Raw genomic sequence first — 16,515 nt, 5'->3', positions numbered from 1 at the left:
GCCAGTGCCTTGCCCAGGGCCACCCAACATGAGCTACACAGCAAACTGTAGATGGCTGCTACTTGTGCTGGGCTTGGAGGTGTCCAGGAGAGGCCAAGCTATGAGCCGATGCAGCTGCTGCTAGTGCCAGGCCTGGGGCCGCTTATCAAACCATATGGGGCCTGCTGCTGTTTGTTTGAGAGATTTTAGGAAAGTCCTAAGCATGAGGCTCAAGAGGCCACTTTTATAGAAAAGCCCCTGGAAATGGCCTGGATGAGCTGCAGGTGGGGAGGGGTGGGGCCTCCGGGAATCACGGGGCGGGGCCAAAGGTATGGGTCAGGTGCTGGCGATTCAAATATGGCGCCCGCCTGTCGGCTGTGGGCCGTGTGCCGGGAGGACTTGACAAAGGAGCCATGGCCTCTGCCAGCCCTTCTGCCTGGGAGGAAGCCGCCCTCCACCTCTCGCCCGACTTCAGGCAGGTTAGTTCCCCCCCGAGTGTCCCGGGTCCTTTCAGGCTGCTGCCCGGCGCTGGGCTCAGAGGGAGCGTCCGAGTGAGTCCGTGCCGGGCCCTTTAGAGGAGCTGCTGGGGCTCCCGCAGCCTCCGCGACCCTCAGGGACAGTCCCTGCTTGTTGCACAGCCTGAAGTTGTGGGGACGTCTCTTCCAGGCCCTGGAGCCCTGGGCTGGGGGCCTGCTGTGGGGCTGGGACCCCTCCCTCCTCCCTCCTCCGGGAAACCTCTGCCGCTGAGATTCCCTCCCGGGTTTACCCCGAGGCACCGGGTGTGGGCCTGTGGCTGCATCTCCGGGATTCAGCCCCGATCCGCCCGCGTCTCCGCCCCTCCTCCAGCTCTCGATGCTCCTTCAGCTCCCTGGTTGTAGGGCTTCTGTGCAGCCAGATCTCAGGAGACTCTGAGTGATGGTGGTTCTGTATTTTAGTTGTATTGTTGATGTGGTTGCGGGAGGCGGCGAGTGCTGCTGTGACCTCTGCCGCCATCTTGTTTCCACGAGGGCAAATCTTAAATGAATTTTGTTTTTCCCCACAGTAGCTCTAAACAGTGGGGTACCTGGGTTGTATGGAATTGAATTTCAGTGGAGGTGGATCATCCAACAGCTTGGATGATGGACATGCGATGGCTCCACCCAGAGAATGAATTTAAATGCCCGCGCTCCAAAAAAAGAGGCTCCACCAAGCCTTTCCAAACAGAAACAATAGGCTAGGTAAAGCAATAAACTTGCTCCGTAATCTCCAAGACTCTTCCTCTCAACCACACAGAGAAATTCCGATGACCCTAAGAGAATGACAGTTTGCTTCTCACCCGTTGTGCTCGCCAGGCTAGCCCCCGTGTTGACACTAGGATTTGATGGCCTAGGAGGTAACATTTTTACTTTCCTCCTTACCTGCCTTAATCAGATGAAACATAATGGTTATGATATTTGACTTCTAGAACCAATCCTTCAGTTTGTCAGGAAGTACGAGAGTGCCTTTCTACCTCCGTGCCTTTGTTTCCCTCAGGGAATAAGAAGGTTAGTACCTGTGTTACAGGTGTTTTAAGTACCACATGTTAATAAAGTGATCTGACAATATCTGTGTGATATAATATTTCACAAGTGCACTCTTGATCTAGTTTTGAAGTCAGAACTAAATACTGTTCTTTCCTCTTACAGGCAGTGTGCTAAGACCCTGCCCTAACTGACTTACCTTATCAGGCTCCAACACCCCTGGGTTATTGAATCTAATACACAACTGCCTGAGGCCCCCTGATACCCAACAGTCAAGGATGGCTTTTTCTTCCTTGGGCCTGCAGAATTATTCAGAATATCCAACCTCTAGGAAGTCACAGAACTTAGCTAACCCCACCTTGATCGCTAAAGAACTGCGCTTACAGCCCCAGCTTGCTGACCCTGTCCCAGGTGCAGACTGCTGTGTGGCCTTTCATGGCAGCCTCCTCCAGTTTGGAGCTGCAGCAAAAAGTTCTGCCTTTCACCCGAGTGTCACTGCACTGTCCGACCATTCAAAGAACCCAGAATCATACCTATTATCATATATTTATGAAATAACCTGGTATGTGCTAAGCACTCAGTGAACATTGCCTTTTTAAAAATGGGCTTTCTATTCCCAATTTCTGTAAAATTCTGTGCACATGAATGTTGCAAGACTATTTCTTTAAAAAATTCAAACTATTTAACCTTTAGACTGGAGCTAATCTCAGTAGAAAAATATTTTTTCAGCTTTAATGTAGTTTAACTTTATTGTCTTCCAGAATAAAAACTGAAGTATATTGAAGGAAGCCAGAATGTCACCCCAAAATATGCCTCTTAGACATAAAAATTATTTTAAGCTGAAGGCAACTAAGAAGCAGAAAACAGAAAAAGCGGCCCCTTTTCTGCTTAAAGGCAGGAAGTGAATTCACCTTTTACTGGAGACAAAATCTTATCAGCCCAGAGAGGGCACTAGAAGAACCTGCAAACCAGCCTTTTTGTTGTTCCTCATCTGAGGGTGTCTTTTCCCCCGTCATTGATTTTTAAAGAGAGTGGAAGGGAGGGTGGAGGGGGAGAGAGAGAGTGAAACATCGATGTCAGAGAGACACACCAATTGGTTGCCTCCTGCATGAGCCCTGAGTGGGGCCAGGGATCGAACCTGCAATGCTTTGGTTCGCGGGCCAACATTCTAACCACAGAGACACACCACACACTGAGCTAGGGCTGCTCACAGGTTTTTAACCAGAGGCTGACCTCCTTAACATTAAAAGCCAAAACACAGAAACAATGAATTAGAAAGGCCGTGCTCTGCTTTTGCTGCTGGAACAGTGGTTAGGGAAGAATACTGGGGGCTTTTCTCAGCCTTACTGCTAAATTATTAACAGAATCTGAAACTTGAGGAAAAAAACAATAAATATAGGCTGTCCCCCCAAAAATGTATGCACACATTTTGAATAATTATAAAGGCAGTGTTTATTAAAATACATTTCATTTTTGAAATTGACCTATCCACTGTTAAAGTGTGTATACATTTTGGGAGGGGATACCTATATCTTTGACCTTTGAGTTTTCAAACTTTCCTATAACTTTTTTTAAAAAATTTTTTATTGATTTTTTTTTTTTTTTTTTTTTAAGAGAGGGAAGAAGGGGAAGGGGGAGAGAGAGAGGGAAAGAGAGAGAGAGGGAGGGAGAGAAACACTGATCTGTTGTTCACTTATTTAAGTATTAATTGGTTGATTCTTATATGTGCCCTGACTGGGATTAAACACGCAACCTTGGCATATCAGGACAACACTCAAACTCACTGATCTACCCAGCAAGGGCCTCTTGTAACTTTTCTATCCTGCCTTAGACATTATATAAATTATTATTAGTATGATATGCATTGGTGCCTGGATTCCAGTCAAGCATAAATTCTCCTCAAAGAAAACCTCTGCATGACCAGACTGCCTGACACCCCTCGTGACCACCACCTGAAATTTATCTTTTCCCCATTCTGACTCAGGAGCCTGTAATTTTCCACTCCTAGTCCCTCCCTCTCAACCCCAGAGTCCTTAAGACTACCAGAGCCTTTTGTTTGGGGCTCCCTTGATAGTGAGACGACCCCCACATCTGTGCAGATCCACATGACCCTCAACCAGTGTGCTCTTCCATGGGGGGAAAATGGAAAAGGGGGAGGCAGTGGTTTTTTTCTGATTTCAGACTCTTGCTTATGCCATCGCAGTAAGTGATTAGAGGCTTAACTCTTTTGTTTTTGGCCTGTTGCTTTAATCAGCTACACTAGAAACAGGCAGCTCAGCTCTCTCTCCCAGCCCAGTGGAGCTCCTGGCAAATCTCAGGCCCAATTCACCTTAAGCTAAAGTGTAGTTAAAATCAAATAGTTTAAACCATAGTTAGATTTCAACAAATGTGTGAAGTGCCTACTGTATTCCAGGCACTGTGCTGGGCTCTGTGAATGTAGCAATGAATGAACCACAGTCTCTGCCTCTGAAGAGTTCATGGTCTGAGGGGCCTAGGAGGCCAACAGTTTACTTCAGTGTGGTGACTGCTGTGATATAGGTAAGCACGGGGTGCTTTGAGAACCACTGTTCTATACCGTTTTTGTTCCTGAGCTGAACAGGTGACTGGGCAATGTAGGATCTCTTTAGAAACTGGAAAGGCTCTTGTACAATTCCCACATTTACAAACTGTTCTTTCATAAACCACAAGTTTTTATTTATTTCCAAAGAAATATAGAACTGAAAGTGATAATTCTTGCTTTTTGTAACAAAGGTTGTTGTGACTCTGTCCAAATATTAGGACATAGTCCAGGACCATGTCACTGGTTTCTCTGCTATGAGCTCTATCTGCCCTAGGGTTGGGTTAACATCTTAAACAATTTGATGGAATAATCTACACAATATCAAATTGCAATTATTTAAAGGTGAAAGATAAGATGCATTTTATCTTGGAATAGATACAAAGCAACTGGGATTGCATTGTATGGTATATGTGTATGTGTAAGCACATGAATAAAGTTTTATATTCTATAAAAGTACAGGAAAAGATAGTTCTTCTTTATCCATGGTTTCACTTTCTGTAGTTTCAGTAATCCACAGCCAACTGTAGTCCAAAAATACTAAATGGAAAATTTCAGAAATAAACAATTCATAGTTGTAAATAGTTGTTTTGAGTAGCATGGTGAAATCTCCGCATTCGACCCTACTCTGTCCCACCTGGAATGTGAATTATCCCTTTGTCCAGCTGTATATGTTGCATGCCTGTTAGTCACTTAAGTAGCCACCTTGGTTTTCAGATCAACTGTCATGGTTTGTGTTCAAGTGACCCTTATACTAGCCTAATGCTGTGTCACAATGCCTATGTCATTCATCTCACTTCATCTCATCACATAGGCATTGTGTCATCTCATGTCATCACAAGAAGGGTGAGTAGAGTACAATAAGATATTTAGAGAGAGAGAAACCACATTCACATAACTTTTATTAGAGTATATTGTTATAATCGTTCTATTTTATCATTAGTTATTGTTAATCTCTTACAGTGCCTAATTTATAAGTTAAACTTTATCATCGGTATATATATGTACAAATAAACATAGGATATGTAGGGTTTGGTACTATCCATGGTTTCAGGCAGCCATTGGGGATGTTGGAACATATTCCCTGCAGGTAATGGCAGGACTACTATAATGGCATTTTTAGCAACTATAGTTGACTCTTGAACAACATGGGTTTGAAGTGCACAGGTCGACTTATACGTGGATTTTTAAAAATAAATATTGGAAAGTTTTTTTGAGATTTCCTTACTCCCATGAGGCAATCACATAGATTATACTAGGCTACCATGAAGTAATCATATTGCTGCTTCTTCATTATCAATATCTGAATTGTTACACCTGTAGATAAACATATATCTCTTTTTCACATTATTTTAAAATTTTTTGATAATTCTTGAAACTGATGATGACTATAGGGATTCATTAGCTACATTCCTTCTACGTTTGTGTTCATTTGAAAAGTTCTATAATCAATTGTTAAATATAAATCCTGTATACTTCGTGCACATGAAAGTCCTGGGTTTGAAAATTTTTAATTCTGATAAAGCAAGTAGAGCGAGGAAAAATTGAAGATAGAGGTTATTTGTTGAGACACTAAATGTGACTGACACTGTGCTAGGTGTTTGTCAAATTTCAACTAAAAAAATCTTTGTAACAACGCCTTGAGATGGATATTATGATACGTGGTTTATTATGAAACACCGGGAGTTTGGAGACATTAATTAATCCACTGCTAGAGAAGAACAGTGCAGGAATTTGAGCCTTGCTTGGGCCCCATTCTTAGTCACTGTCATCATTGGTATCATATAACCACATTGCTAAGAGGACAAACTGAGGCTGCACACCTGTTTAAAGGTGGAGGAATGTTTCACAACCATGTAGGTTCTGTAATAGAAGACAAACAGGAGCCTTCAACTGACATGTTTTATCAGTGCCCCTTAGCGTTAAAGATGCTTTTGTTTTTCCAGTTGATGCTGAAGTTGATAAATTTGCCTGCTGTCAAGAACATTACTTTGTACCAAAATCCACTTGTCTCTTTACCTTCCTTCTTTCCTTCCTTCCTTCCTTCCTTCCTTCCTTCCTTCCTTCCTTCCTTCCTTCCTTCCTTCCTTCCTTCCTTCCTTCCTTCCCCCTCTCTGTCTGTTTCTTTCTTTAAAATATACTTTTATTGATTTCAGAGAAAGGAAGGGAGAGGGAGAGAGAGAGAGAAACATGAATGATGAGAGAGTCATTGATTGGCTGCCTCCTGCACACCCTCCGCTGGGGATTGAGCCTGCAACCCGGGCATGTGCCCTGACTGGGAATCTAGCCGAGATCTCCTGGATCCTAGGTTGATGCTCAACCACTGAACCATGCTGGCTGGGCTGTCTCTTTACATTTCTTTCTCTTCTAGAAGATTCAAGGCTTGGCAGAGACCATGCTTGTATAATTCCAACACCATCCCAGTTCCTATAATAAGAAGAGATGCTCAATATGCATTTACTAAATGAATGACCAAGGACATTCATGTCACAACCTCATCCCCATGCAGAAAGTCTCCTTGTGCAGGATGCTGAGGCACAGATAGATTATAAACCCCCAGGTTCCAACGAAGGACTCTGCTGCATATTAAGTTCTCAACCTGTAAATCAGGAGATAACATACAGTGGTACCTCTGTTTTCGAACGTCTCCGTTGATGAACATTTTGGGTTACAAACCCCGTAAACCCAGAAGTAAATGCTTTGGTTTTCGAACACTCCTCGGAAGTCTAACATGTCACACGGCTTCCACTGAGGGCAAGACCCTAAGGCCTAGCTACCGGCTGTTGATCCCTCGCTTTTCCAAAACAGATTACATTTGAAAACCGAGGTACCACTGAATTACATTTTGATTTTCTACTTTTCCAGGGGATGGAGAAGACATAACATGTTTCTTTGAGTGGTTTTCGTGGCAGAGGCTTGGGGAGGGAAGAGTGTTTGAAGTAGTTGTTTTAGTTCTGAAGGTTAGTGTCAGAAGCGTTGCCTGCTAGTCTGATTCTAGTCTACTCAACACCAGTTGACTTTTGCCATTTCCCCAGAGATTTCATACAACTGAGTCATGCTGAGGTGCCATAAGAAGGGTCAGGAGATGGCTGCTGGATGGCAGGATATCTGCAGAGTTTGAAGTACTGTGTCTTTATAGTTAAACAGGAATTGACTTTATTCCAGACCTGAAACAGCTGTGGGCACTGCCTCCCATGGTAGCAGAGGGCTAGACAGAGTCTCCTCATGTGCTGCAGTAATACTGAAGGTCAAGGTTCTTAGCCCTGAGCAACAATGCTAGCTTTGCCCTGCTTCAGTGTGGGTGCATTTAGTCAGCTTTTCAGTGAGCATAGATGGAGTTGGTGCATTTCAGGAAAATGAGAGGAATAGGTGGAAACACATACACAGACTCAGTAAACTTTCAGCTGTTAGTCCTGACTAATCTATAGCATATTTTCTGCAAAAATTATGAGTTAAGTATAATTTAATGGAGATAAGATGCTTCTGACAATTTAAAAAATCCTATCATGCCTGGCCTGGTGTGGCTTAGCAGTTGAGCATCAACCTAGGATCCAGGAGATTAAAGTTTGATTCCCAGTCAGGGCACATGCTAGGGTTGCGGGCTCAGTCCCCAGTCAGGGGCATACAAGAGGCAGCAGATCAATGATGACTCTTTCATCATTGATGTTTCTATCTCTTTCTCTCCCTCTCCTTTCCTCTCTCTGAAATCAATAAAGATATATTAAAAAAAATTTTTTTTTTAAAGAAATAAAAATTAAAAACCCTATCATGACTATAGAAGAAAAAAGAGCCAGTAAACAGAACAAAATAAATGAAATGAGAACAAAATCCCCTCAACTTCAAGATAGTACACTCATTCCTCCTCTTTCCCAGGTAGAAGCTCCCTGGAGGTCATGCTCTAGAGTAAAAAGTAATTTACCTTTCCAGAATGTTCCAGAATATTCTTATAAAATGTTCCAGACAGGGAAGCCACAGCTTATAACAGGAACAGAAGTTGGCTGCCTGCAGCTACAAAAACCAAACTCATGAGACAGGTGCTGGTGGAAAAGAAAAGAGGTTTTATTCAAGTGCTGGTCACCTGAGTAGATGGGGGATGCTTGTCACAAGGCCCATCTCCACATCTCAGTGCAGGCTGAGGTTTTTACAAGGATGGAGGGGAAAGCAGAACAAAGAGATCAAGGGGAGGGGTTTGAAAAGTTCTCTACATGCAGGCCAGCACAGTCTATACCCATAAGGACCTCAAAACCAGTCAAGTGATGATCTGGTGTGTGTCAGGCTGGCCTTTTGTCATCCTGGTCTCCATCATTCTGGTTCTACGGTTGAAGGTGAGTAAATTTCCCAGAACTGGGATGACTGAAAGTCAGAGTCTGTATTTTCTGAAGTTAGTTTCTAGGATTCTTATACAAACATGCTGTTTATTTATAAGTTATATATTAGTCATAGTCAGTATTTATAGAAACAATGTCAAAAGAATGGTGGAGTGAGCTACAATTTCCACTGTTATAGGCTCAGTAGTATGCATCTAAGTCTTCTGTTCTACTGAAGTCTCAGGGAAACGGAGGCTTTGGGATCCTTGAGGCTGCTGCCTAAATGCAGTTAGTTGTTCTTCATTTGCCTGAGTCCTTGGACCTCATTTAGGCTTAAAAATGGGTGTTCTCCTTGTCTGTCGTGTTCAGTTGCATGTATTCCAGAGAGCCTTTTTTGTAGCTGGCTACCCGTGTGGGTTTTCGGTTTCTTATCATGGCAGTCTGTCTTTTCTGCAAAGAGTTGGCAATCATGTCTGAAAATTCGGCTTGTAAGCGCTGTTGATTCTCCCTGGAAAGAGTGGGGAGGGAAAATGGAACTTCTCAGCAATTCATACAGAATATTTCTTAGCTCCAGAACAATCAGTTCAGTTTACCCAACACTTATTGATGACTTCTTCTGTGCTAAACACAGGAAGTCCAGATAATGAGCCTTGTCTTGGATGAGTTTAAGGGACTGCCATCCTGCTCTGTGTAGTTGTAGAAAAAGCAGAATATATTTCAAGCTAAAAATTGTATTTCAATTTCAAAGTGAAACACCATGCTGCTAGAATTTGGAAGTGCTGTTAGGTTTACACATGCCACTGCAGGGAGGGGAAAAGAAGCCAACCAATGCTAGGCTCCTGCAAAGTAACCCTGAAAATGTGTTGGTCCCACACATTCCTAGGAGTGTGGATCTTATCTGGGGGGACTCAGAATGAATGGAGGGTTTCAATAATTTGGAATGGACTTGAGGCACTCCTAGTAAGAGGCCAGGTCCCCTGTGCCCAAGGGAAGATCTGGCTTGTTTTGGTATCTCTGTAGGCTTGCCATCTGTCTGGGTCCAGCATCTGGGAGTCTGCAAGACAGGGCTTCTCTACCATAGCAAATGTCAGAGCAACAGCCACATGACTGACTGCAGCAACCAATGTGCAACTGGATGACCATCTGAACCACCTTTAGGGGAACTGAACCTGTCAGTTAGACCCTAAACCTTGTCTTCCTCATCTCGGGGAAGACACAGGGGTCCCATTTTCAACATATGGCCCAGCAGAGAGCTGTAGGCAGGGGTGGGAATGCAGAGTGTCTCTTCCTCCAGTGTGCTTTACTCTTATCAGAACCAGACATGCAGAGGTGAATTCTCAACTGTCCTCTGTTCTCCTGGGCTAGAACACCCAGTTTCTAGCAGCTAGAGAAGGAAGGTTTCTAAATTTCTCACACACATAGTCCACATATTCAATACATCATTGCAATGGCAAAGCACTTGCCAACAATTAAATTGGCTGCATGTAGCATAACTTACAAAGCCAAGACCTCTCCTCCCCTCTCTTCCCCTCCCCCACCACACTCAGCAGCTTACACAGTAGGAGGGGTTGGCAGGTTGTACTCCTGGTCCTTCATTCCGGTCAGCCAGTAAGTAGTTTCAGTTCCTTTTCCCTGGTGAGACAAGAAAGGTGTGTACCATGGAGGCTAATGAAACAGTTCAGTTCTAGCCTGCCATTCTGACTAGTGTCCATTTCCAAGAAACATTTCCCCTCTGAGTTTCTCATCAGTGCCTGTATTTCAGTGCAGCACACATTGTTGATATGATCTACATTGTCTCTGCACAGATCTTTATTGCCTTTTTAAAAACAAGTCTCTAGCCCTGGATCGGTAGCTCAGTTGGTTAAAGGATCATTCTGACATGCCAAGGTTGCAGGTTTGAACCCTGTTTAGGGCACATATTAGAATCAACCAATGATTATATAAATAAGTGGAACAAATTGACATTTGTTTCTTCTCTCTCTCTCTCTCTCTCTCTCTCTCTCTCTCTCTCTCCAGTGAAAACAAAACAAGTCTCTCAATCACCAGGCATGTTTTTTACAAAGTAGAGTCCCCCCCCCCCAAAGATTTCAAAATATCACTATAGCAACATCACAAGAACTCTAAATTAAAAAGGAAGAAAATTCATCTACAGCTCCGTTATGCCAACAGATCCAACTGGCTTTCATCATCCACATTTACTTCTAGCTCTTTTTGCCACGAAGTTTGCCACAAAAGTTTTGCCACAGTTTCCTCACCTTAAGTGTGTGAATTAGAAACACATGTGCATCATAATAAACACTTACTAAGTGACATTTTCTGGGCCCATCTGGAGGCTATAAAATGAATAGAAACTCACTAGTAATTATGTTTTTGCTGGAGCTGGTATTTGAAAAGGAGAGTGGGTGGTTATATATATATATATATATTTAAAATCATTCATTTAAAAAAATAGTGGGTGTTTGTTTTTTTTTGCTGTGTTTGAACTGTAGTAATCCATAAACAACTTCTATTTGGAAACACATGCTCTGTGCAGAAAATGTATTTATGGAGGATTCAGAAAGTGAGTGTGATGTTAGGACCCTGCTACATAAAAGGAGGTTTTTCCAAGTTGCAATCACAGTATAAAGGCTAGAAGCGTTATGGCTCCTGGAGACAGATAATCTTACAGTCAATAGTTGGCTTCAGACCAATTGTGAAAAGATTGTAATGACCTTCAGAAAGGAACCTGAGGCATTTGGTGGGTTTGGAGGGCAGCTGTTCTAAATGCGAGGAACAACATGGAGAGTCTAGAGCAGTGGTTCTCAAACTTCAGTGTGCATCACAATCACTTGGAGTACTTAAAAATATAGATTCCAGCACAGCCGGCATGGCTCAGAGGTTGAGCATTGGCCTGTGATCCAGGAGATCAAGGTTTGATTTTCAGTCAGGGCACATGCCTGGGTTGTGGGCTCGATTCCCAGTAGGGGGCGTGCAGGAGGCAGCCAATCAATGATTTTCTCATCATTGATGTTTCTATCTCTCTCTCTCCCTCTCCTTTCCTCTCTCTGAAATCAATAAAGACATATTTAAAAAAATTATACATATATATGTGTGTGTGTGTGTGTGTGTGTGTGTGTGTGTGTGTGTGTATATTCCAGCCAGGCTGGCAAGGCTCAGTGGTTGAGTGTTGACCCATGAACCAGGAGGTCATGGTTCAATTCCCGGTAGGGACACATGTCCGTGTTGTGGCTGGATCTCCAGCAGGGCGCATGCAAGAGGCAACTGATCAATGACTCATCATTGATGTTTCTATTTCTCCCTCTCTCCGAAATCAATAAAAACATATTCTAAAAATATATATATAGATTCCTGGTCTATTTCCACAGCGAGTCTTAGTAGGCTGGTCGAGAGTTTAGGCATGTGCCTTTTATCAACCACCCAGATGATGCCGAGTCAAGCCTGGGCCCACACTTTGCGATCTCTTGTCTAGAAATTTGAATGATAAAGCAATTGTCCCGAGAGGTGGCCTTAAAGAGTGGCAGCATCTTGCAGTAAAAGCAAGGATGTAAAGAGATGGGTACAATAACTTAAATTAGTCCTGGTCAGACTGTAGCCCTGGGCATGGAGGAGGAATTGGGGGCAAAACTTGGGTACATGTGAAATAAATGGTGGCAGAATTTTATAACATAGTGGTCATAGTTAAAAATATCAAAAGGGCTCTTTGAAGTAAAGAAAAGAGTTCACATTCTTTGGTGGTGGCTTCTCCTACGTGGGAGAGTGGGTGACCATTGCAGGGACAGTGGGCAATCAATACAGGGAGTAGAGAAAAGGATTCTTCTTCTTATGCTCCTCAACATTACTGACAATTGGGTGTCCAGTCTCAAAGGAGGTGGCCCAGGGGTGTCTCTGAGTATTTTTTCTGCGTATTGCCTTTGTGAATTCTTTACCTTTAAGTATGTTTCTCCTCTCACTTCATATAAGAACTGGCACTCAGTTCTCTTCAGGATGGCTATGGTGGAGCCACTCACGTGAATTCTCAAGGCTGGAAAAGCAAAATAGAGCAATGAAAATCTTGTCCATTTTGAAATCTATTTTATGGCCGCATTTGTTTTCCCTTGATTTGGGGCATTTATTTCAGACATTTATTGACAGCTTAGATATTTTAGTGAAAGAACACTTAAAAATACATTTGGTGAGAGAAGAAATAGCATCACTCATAAGAATAAAGAGGGTCTGACACTGTTTTCAGGGTCCTGAGTGATGGGGCTCCCAGGCTGTGCTCCATAGATTCTCATTCCAGCTCACAGTGGCAGCCCCAGGACCTGGTTTGAGATTTAGCTTGTGGTGCTGAGCTTGAGAGCTGGAATTTGAGACCCCAAGTAAAAGTTCCAATAAGTAGCCTTGGTGTTGGTGACAAGGTAAAGATTTAGGAAACAGTTATACAGTCTTGGTTTTCTCAAGTTTCAGTCTTCTGGGATACTGTTATCTTCCTGACAAATAAGTGGTGAGGGTGTATTTCCATTCATAAGCCCATTGCTGTATATCACTTTTCCCATCATGGTGACAATAACAATAGCAAGAATAATGGCATCCCCATATTGTATGCTAACATGCATCAGAGGATTGCTAAGTGCTTAACATATATGATCTCAAATCTTTCAAGAAACCCTTTCAGCAAGGTTGGTATCCCAGCCTCAATTTATATCTTCAAATTTTTGATGCCCAGAAAGATGAGGTAACTTCCCCACTAGCTTACACAGACAGTGATCTGCCAAGTCTGTTTGGCCCCAAATTTATTCTTTCCTTTATATCATGATTTTCCAGTATAAACAAGTATCGGTTGTCAGTAAATTGCCAAAAATACTGTTCTAACACCTGTGTTTTTGCACCAATGCTTTAATTCTCTCTCTTTCAAATTTATCTTTATTGTTGAAAGTTATTACCAATACCCCCCTCCCCCCAATGATCCACTCCACCCCGCATCCGCCCCACCCCAGGCCTTCACCACACTATTATCTGTGTCCATGGGTTATGCATATATGCATATAAATTCTTTGATTAATCTCTCCCCACCCACTCCCCGACCCCCATCTTCCCACTGAGATTTATCAGTCTGTTCCATGCTTCTGTGTCTCTGGATCTATTTTGTTCCTCAATCTATTTTGTTTATTAGATTCCACATATGAGTGAGATCATGTAAAACTGAATCAGAAAGACTCAGGAAACCTGAATAGGCCAACAACAATTGATGAAATCAAAGCAGTAACAAAAAAACTCCTAGCAAACAAAATCCTGGTCACAGGGGAGCTTTCTAATTCTTTAAGTTGTAGGGTTAGCTAGTTTACTAAAAATTTTTCTTGCTTTTTGAGGTAGGCCTGTAGTATTACGAACTTCCCTCTTAGGACTGCTTTCGCTGTGTCCCATAGATTTTGGGTTGTTGTGTGTTCATTTTCATTTGTTTCCAGGAAGTTTTTGATTTCTTTCTTGATCTTGTTGGTAATCCATTCATTGTTTAATAAATGCTATTTAGCTTCCCTGTGTTTGAATGTTTTTGAGTGTTTTTATGGTAGTTGATTTCTAATTTCATGCCATCATGATCTGAGATGCTTGATATGATTTCAATCTTCCTGAACTTGTAGAGACTTGTTTTGTGTCCTAACATGTGGTCTATCTTTGAGCATGATCCATGTGCACTTGAGAAGAATGTATATTCTGTAGCTTTGGGGTGAAATGTTCTGTAAATATCAATTAAATCCACCTGATCTAGTGTGCCATTTAGTCACTGTTTCTGTGTTGACATTTGTCTGGAAAATCTACCCAGTGAAGTCAGTGGGGAGTTAAAGTCCATGACTGTGACTGTACTGCTGTTGATCTCTCCCTTAAAGTCCTTAAGGTTGTTATTGATAGGTCCGTATTTATTGCCATTTTAATTCTTTATGCCTATGTTTCTCTCTATAATAATTCTTATTACAGCAGTCCCTTTAACATTTCTTGCAATGCTTCTATTTCTACTTCTAATTATAGCAGTCCCTTTAACATTTCCTGCAATGCTGGTTTGGTGGTGATAAACTCCTTTAGCTTTTTTTTTTTTTTTTGTCTGGGAAGCTCTTTATTTCACCATCTATTTTGAATGATAGCCTTGCTGGATAGAGTAGTCTTGGTTTCAGATCCTTGTTTTGCATTACCTCGAATACTTCATGCCATTTGCTTCTGGCCTGTACAGTTTCTGATGAGAAGTCAGCTCCTTTGTAGGTAACAGATTGCTTTTCTCTTGCTGCCTTTGAGATTCTCTCTTTGTCTTGAATTTTTGGCATTTTAATTATGATGTGTTTGGGCGTGGGGCTTCTTTGGATTCTTCTTGCTTGGGACTCTCTGTGCCTCCTGAACTTGTATGACTTTTTCCTTGACCAGGTTAGGGAAGTTTTCTGCCATTATTTCTTCAATCAGTTTCTCTAACCCTTGCTTACTTTTGATCTCCTCTGGCACTCCTATGATGTGAATATTGTTATGTTTCATGTTGTCCCACAGCTTCCTTATACTGTCCTCCTGTTTTTTGTTTTTTCTTTTTGGATCTCTGATTGAGTGATTTTTTTTCTACCTTGTCTTCTAACTTGCTGATCCAACCCTCAGCTTCCTCTAATCTGCTGTTTATTTCTTCCAATGTATTCTTTATTTCTGCTATGCCATTCTTCATTTCTGATTGGTCATTTTTCATAGTTTCCATATCTTTTTTCATGCTGTTGAGCACCCTTACAATCAGTATTCTGAACTCTGTATCTAATAGATTGCTTATCTCCATTTCATTTAGCTCTTTTGCTGCAGACTTCTCTTGTTCTTTCATTTGAGGCTTGTTTTTTGTCTCCCCATTTTGGTTGCCTATTTGGGTTTGTTTCTATGTATTAGGTAGGCCTGCTAGGACTCTCAGTCTTTTTGGACAGTCTCTGGTGCAGGCCAATTTCAGACGCTGTTCGTGACTGGCCTTGAGTACCCTGTTTGGAGCTATCAACAACCCAGGGCTTGGGGGGTCCCCTCTGTTGGGGCTGGGTGTGTTTGGACAGGACCAAGATGCACATCAAAGTCTGCTTTTCCAAGGCCAGGGTCCAGAAGCAGATCAGGCAAAGACTCAAAGCGCTGAGGTCTACCTCTGCTGACACGCTGATTAATCTGATTCTCTTAATGAGCCTCAGGCTGTAGAAACTCCACAGGGTGGGGCAGCTGATTGTTATCAGTCTCTTAACAAGCTCTAGGCTGTAGAAAGTCCTCTGGGTAAGGCGAGAGGAGGGTGGGCAGAGTGGGGCAATTGCTTCTGCCTCAGGCAAAAGCTGCTTGGCAGGTAAATGTATGCTTTGGAAAGGTGTTCTCTGCTGTATGGGGAATGGCTCTGCACAGGAATCCAGATGGGTGCCTTCTGATCTCTATCTCCAGAGCCCACAACCTTAGATTCTCCTCATGCAGCTCCAGTCCACTCTGCCCTCCCTCCGTTGGAGCCCAAGGTGAGTGGCTACACAAGAAACTTTTTGCATTGGCTCTTTAAGAGGGTGCCTGCATTTCCAGCCTTCTCTCCCTGGCAGACAGAAACCCAGCTGCTTTTCACAGACAGATGTTATGTGGGCACCTTTCTCAGTTCTGGTGATCTGGGCTGAGAAGCCCAGCTTGGGGTTTATGGCCCAGAGTCCTCAGTGGGAACCCCCACAGCTGAGATCTCCCTTTGGACCTTCAGCTGCTGCCTATGGGAGCCCAGCCAGCTCTCTCGTGCCTCTGTACTTCCTACCAGTCTGTGCAGTCTGTGCTTTTCCTCCTTGGTTATGAGGGTGCTCTCCAGCTCATCTGCAGTTGCTGTTGATTATTCAGGATGGTTTTTCTATATTTTAGTTGTAATTCCAGTTTGGTCTCAGGAGAGTGTCAGTGTAGCTTCCACTTGGTCCACTGCCATCTTCAATCTCCTTATTCTCCCTTGTATACATTTCTATTACTATCACTGTCATCAATATTTATTGATCATCTACTACATGCAACACATAGTACCTCTACCTTGCCAGGCAAGTGCAATATAGATTTTTACATCTAACAAATACTAATATTTCCTTTATTAAAACTAATTCCCAGGAAAACCAAATAAAAGAGGAATAGGAAAGTGAACCAGGTTGTATACTCCATACCTAGCCTACTGAATTCTTTTTTAAAAAATAATTAA

The 16,515-nt window shown here is 42.7% G+C and overlaps 1 protein-coding gene across 1 annotated transcript in view; it reads right to left on the bottom strand.

The window, feature by feature from the left end:
- Positions 1-8,112: 8,112 nt before the first annotated feature.
- Positions 8,113-16,515, bottom strand: part of GUCY2C (guanylate cyclase 2C) — a 65,796-nt gene continuing 57,393 nt past the window's right edge. The window contains exons 25-27 of the mRNA XM_081129274.1: positions 12,269-12,363; positions 9,898-9,974; positions 8,113-8,850 (exon numbers count right to left, since the gene is read on the bottom strand). Of these exons, the coding sequence (XP_080985400.1) occupies positions 8,676-8,850; positions 9,898-9,974; positions 12,269-12,363 (347 nt within the window). The 3' untranslated portion in view covers positions 8,113-8,675. The remainder of the gene's footprint in view (positions 8,851-9,897; positions 9,975-12,268; positions 12,364-16,515) is intronic.

The sequence above is a fragment of the Miniopterus schreibersii genome, assembly GCF_964146895.1.
Source record: "Miniopterus schreibersii genome assembly, chromosome: 2".
NCBI classification, from domain to species: domain Eukaryota; kingdom Metazoa; phylum Chordata; class Mammalia; order Chiroptera; family Miniopteridae; genus Miniopterus; species Miniopterus schreibersii.
This window is presented reverse-complemented; position numbering and strand designations above follow the sequence as displayed.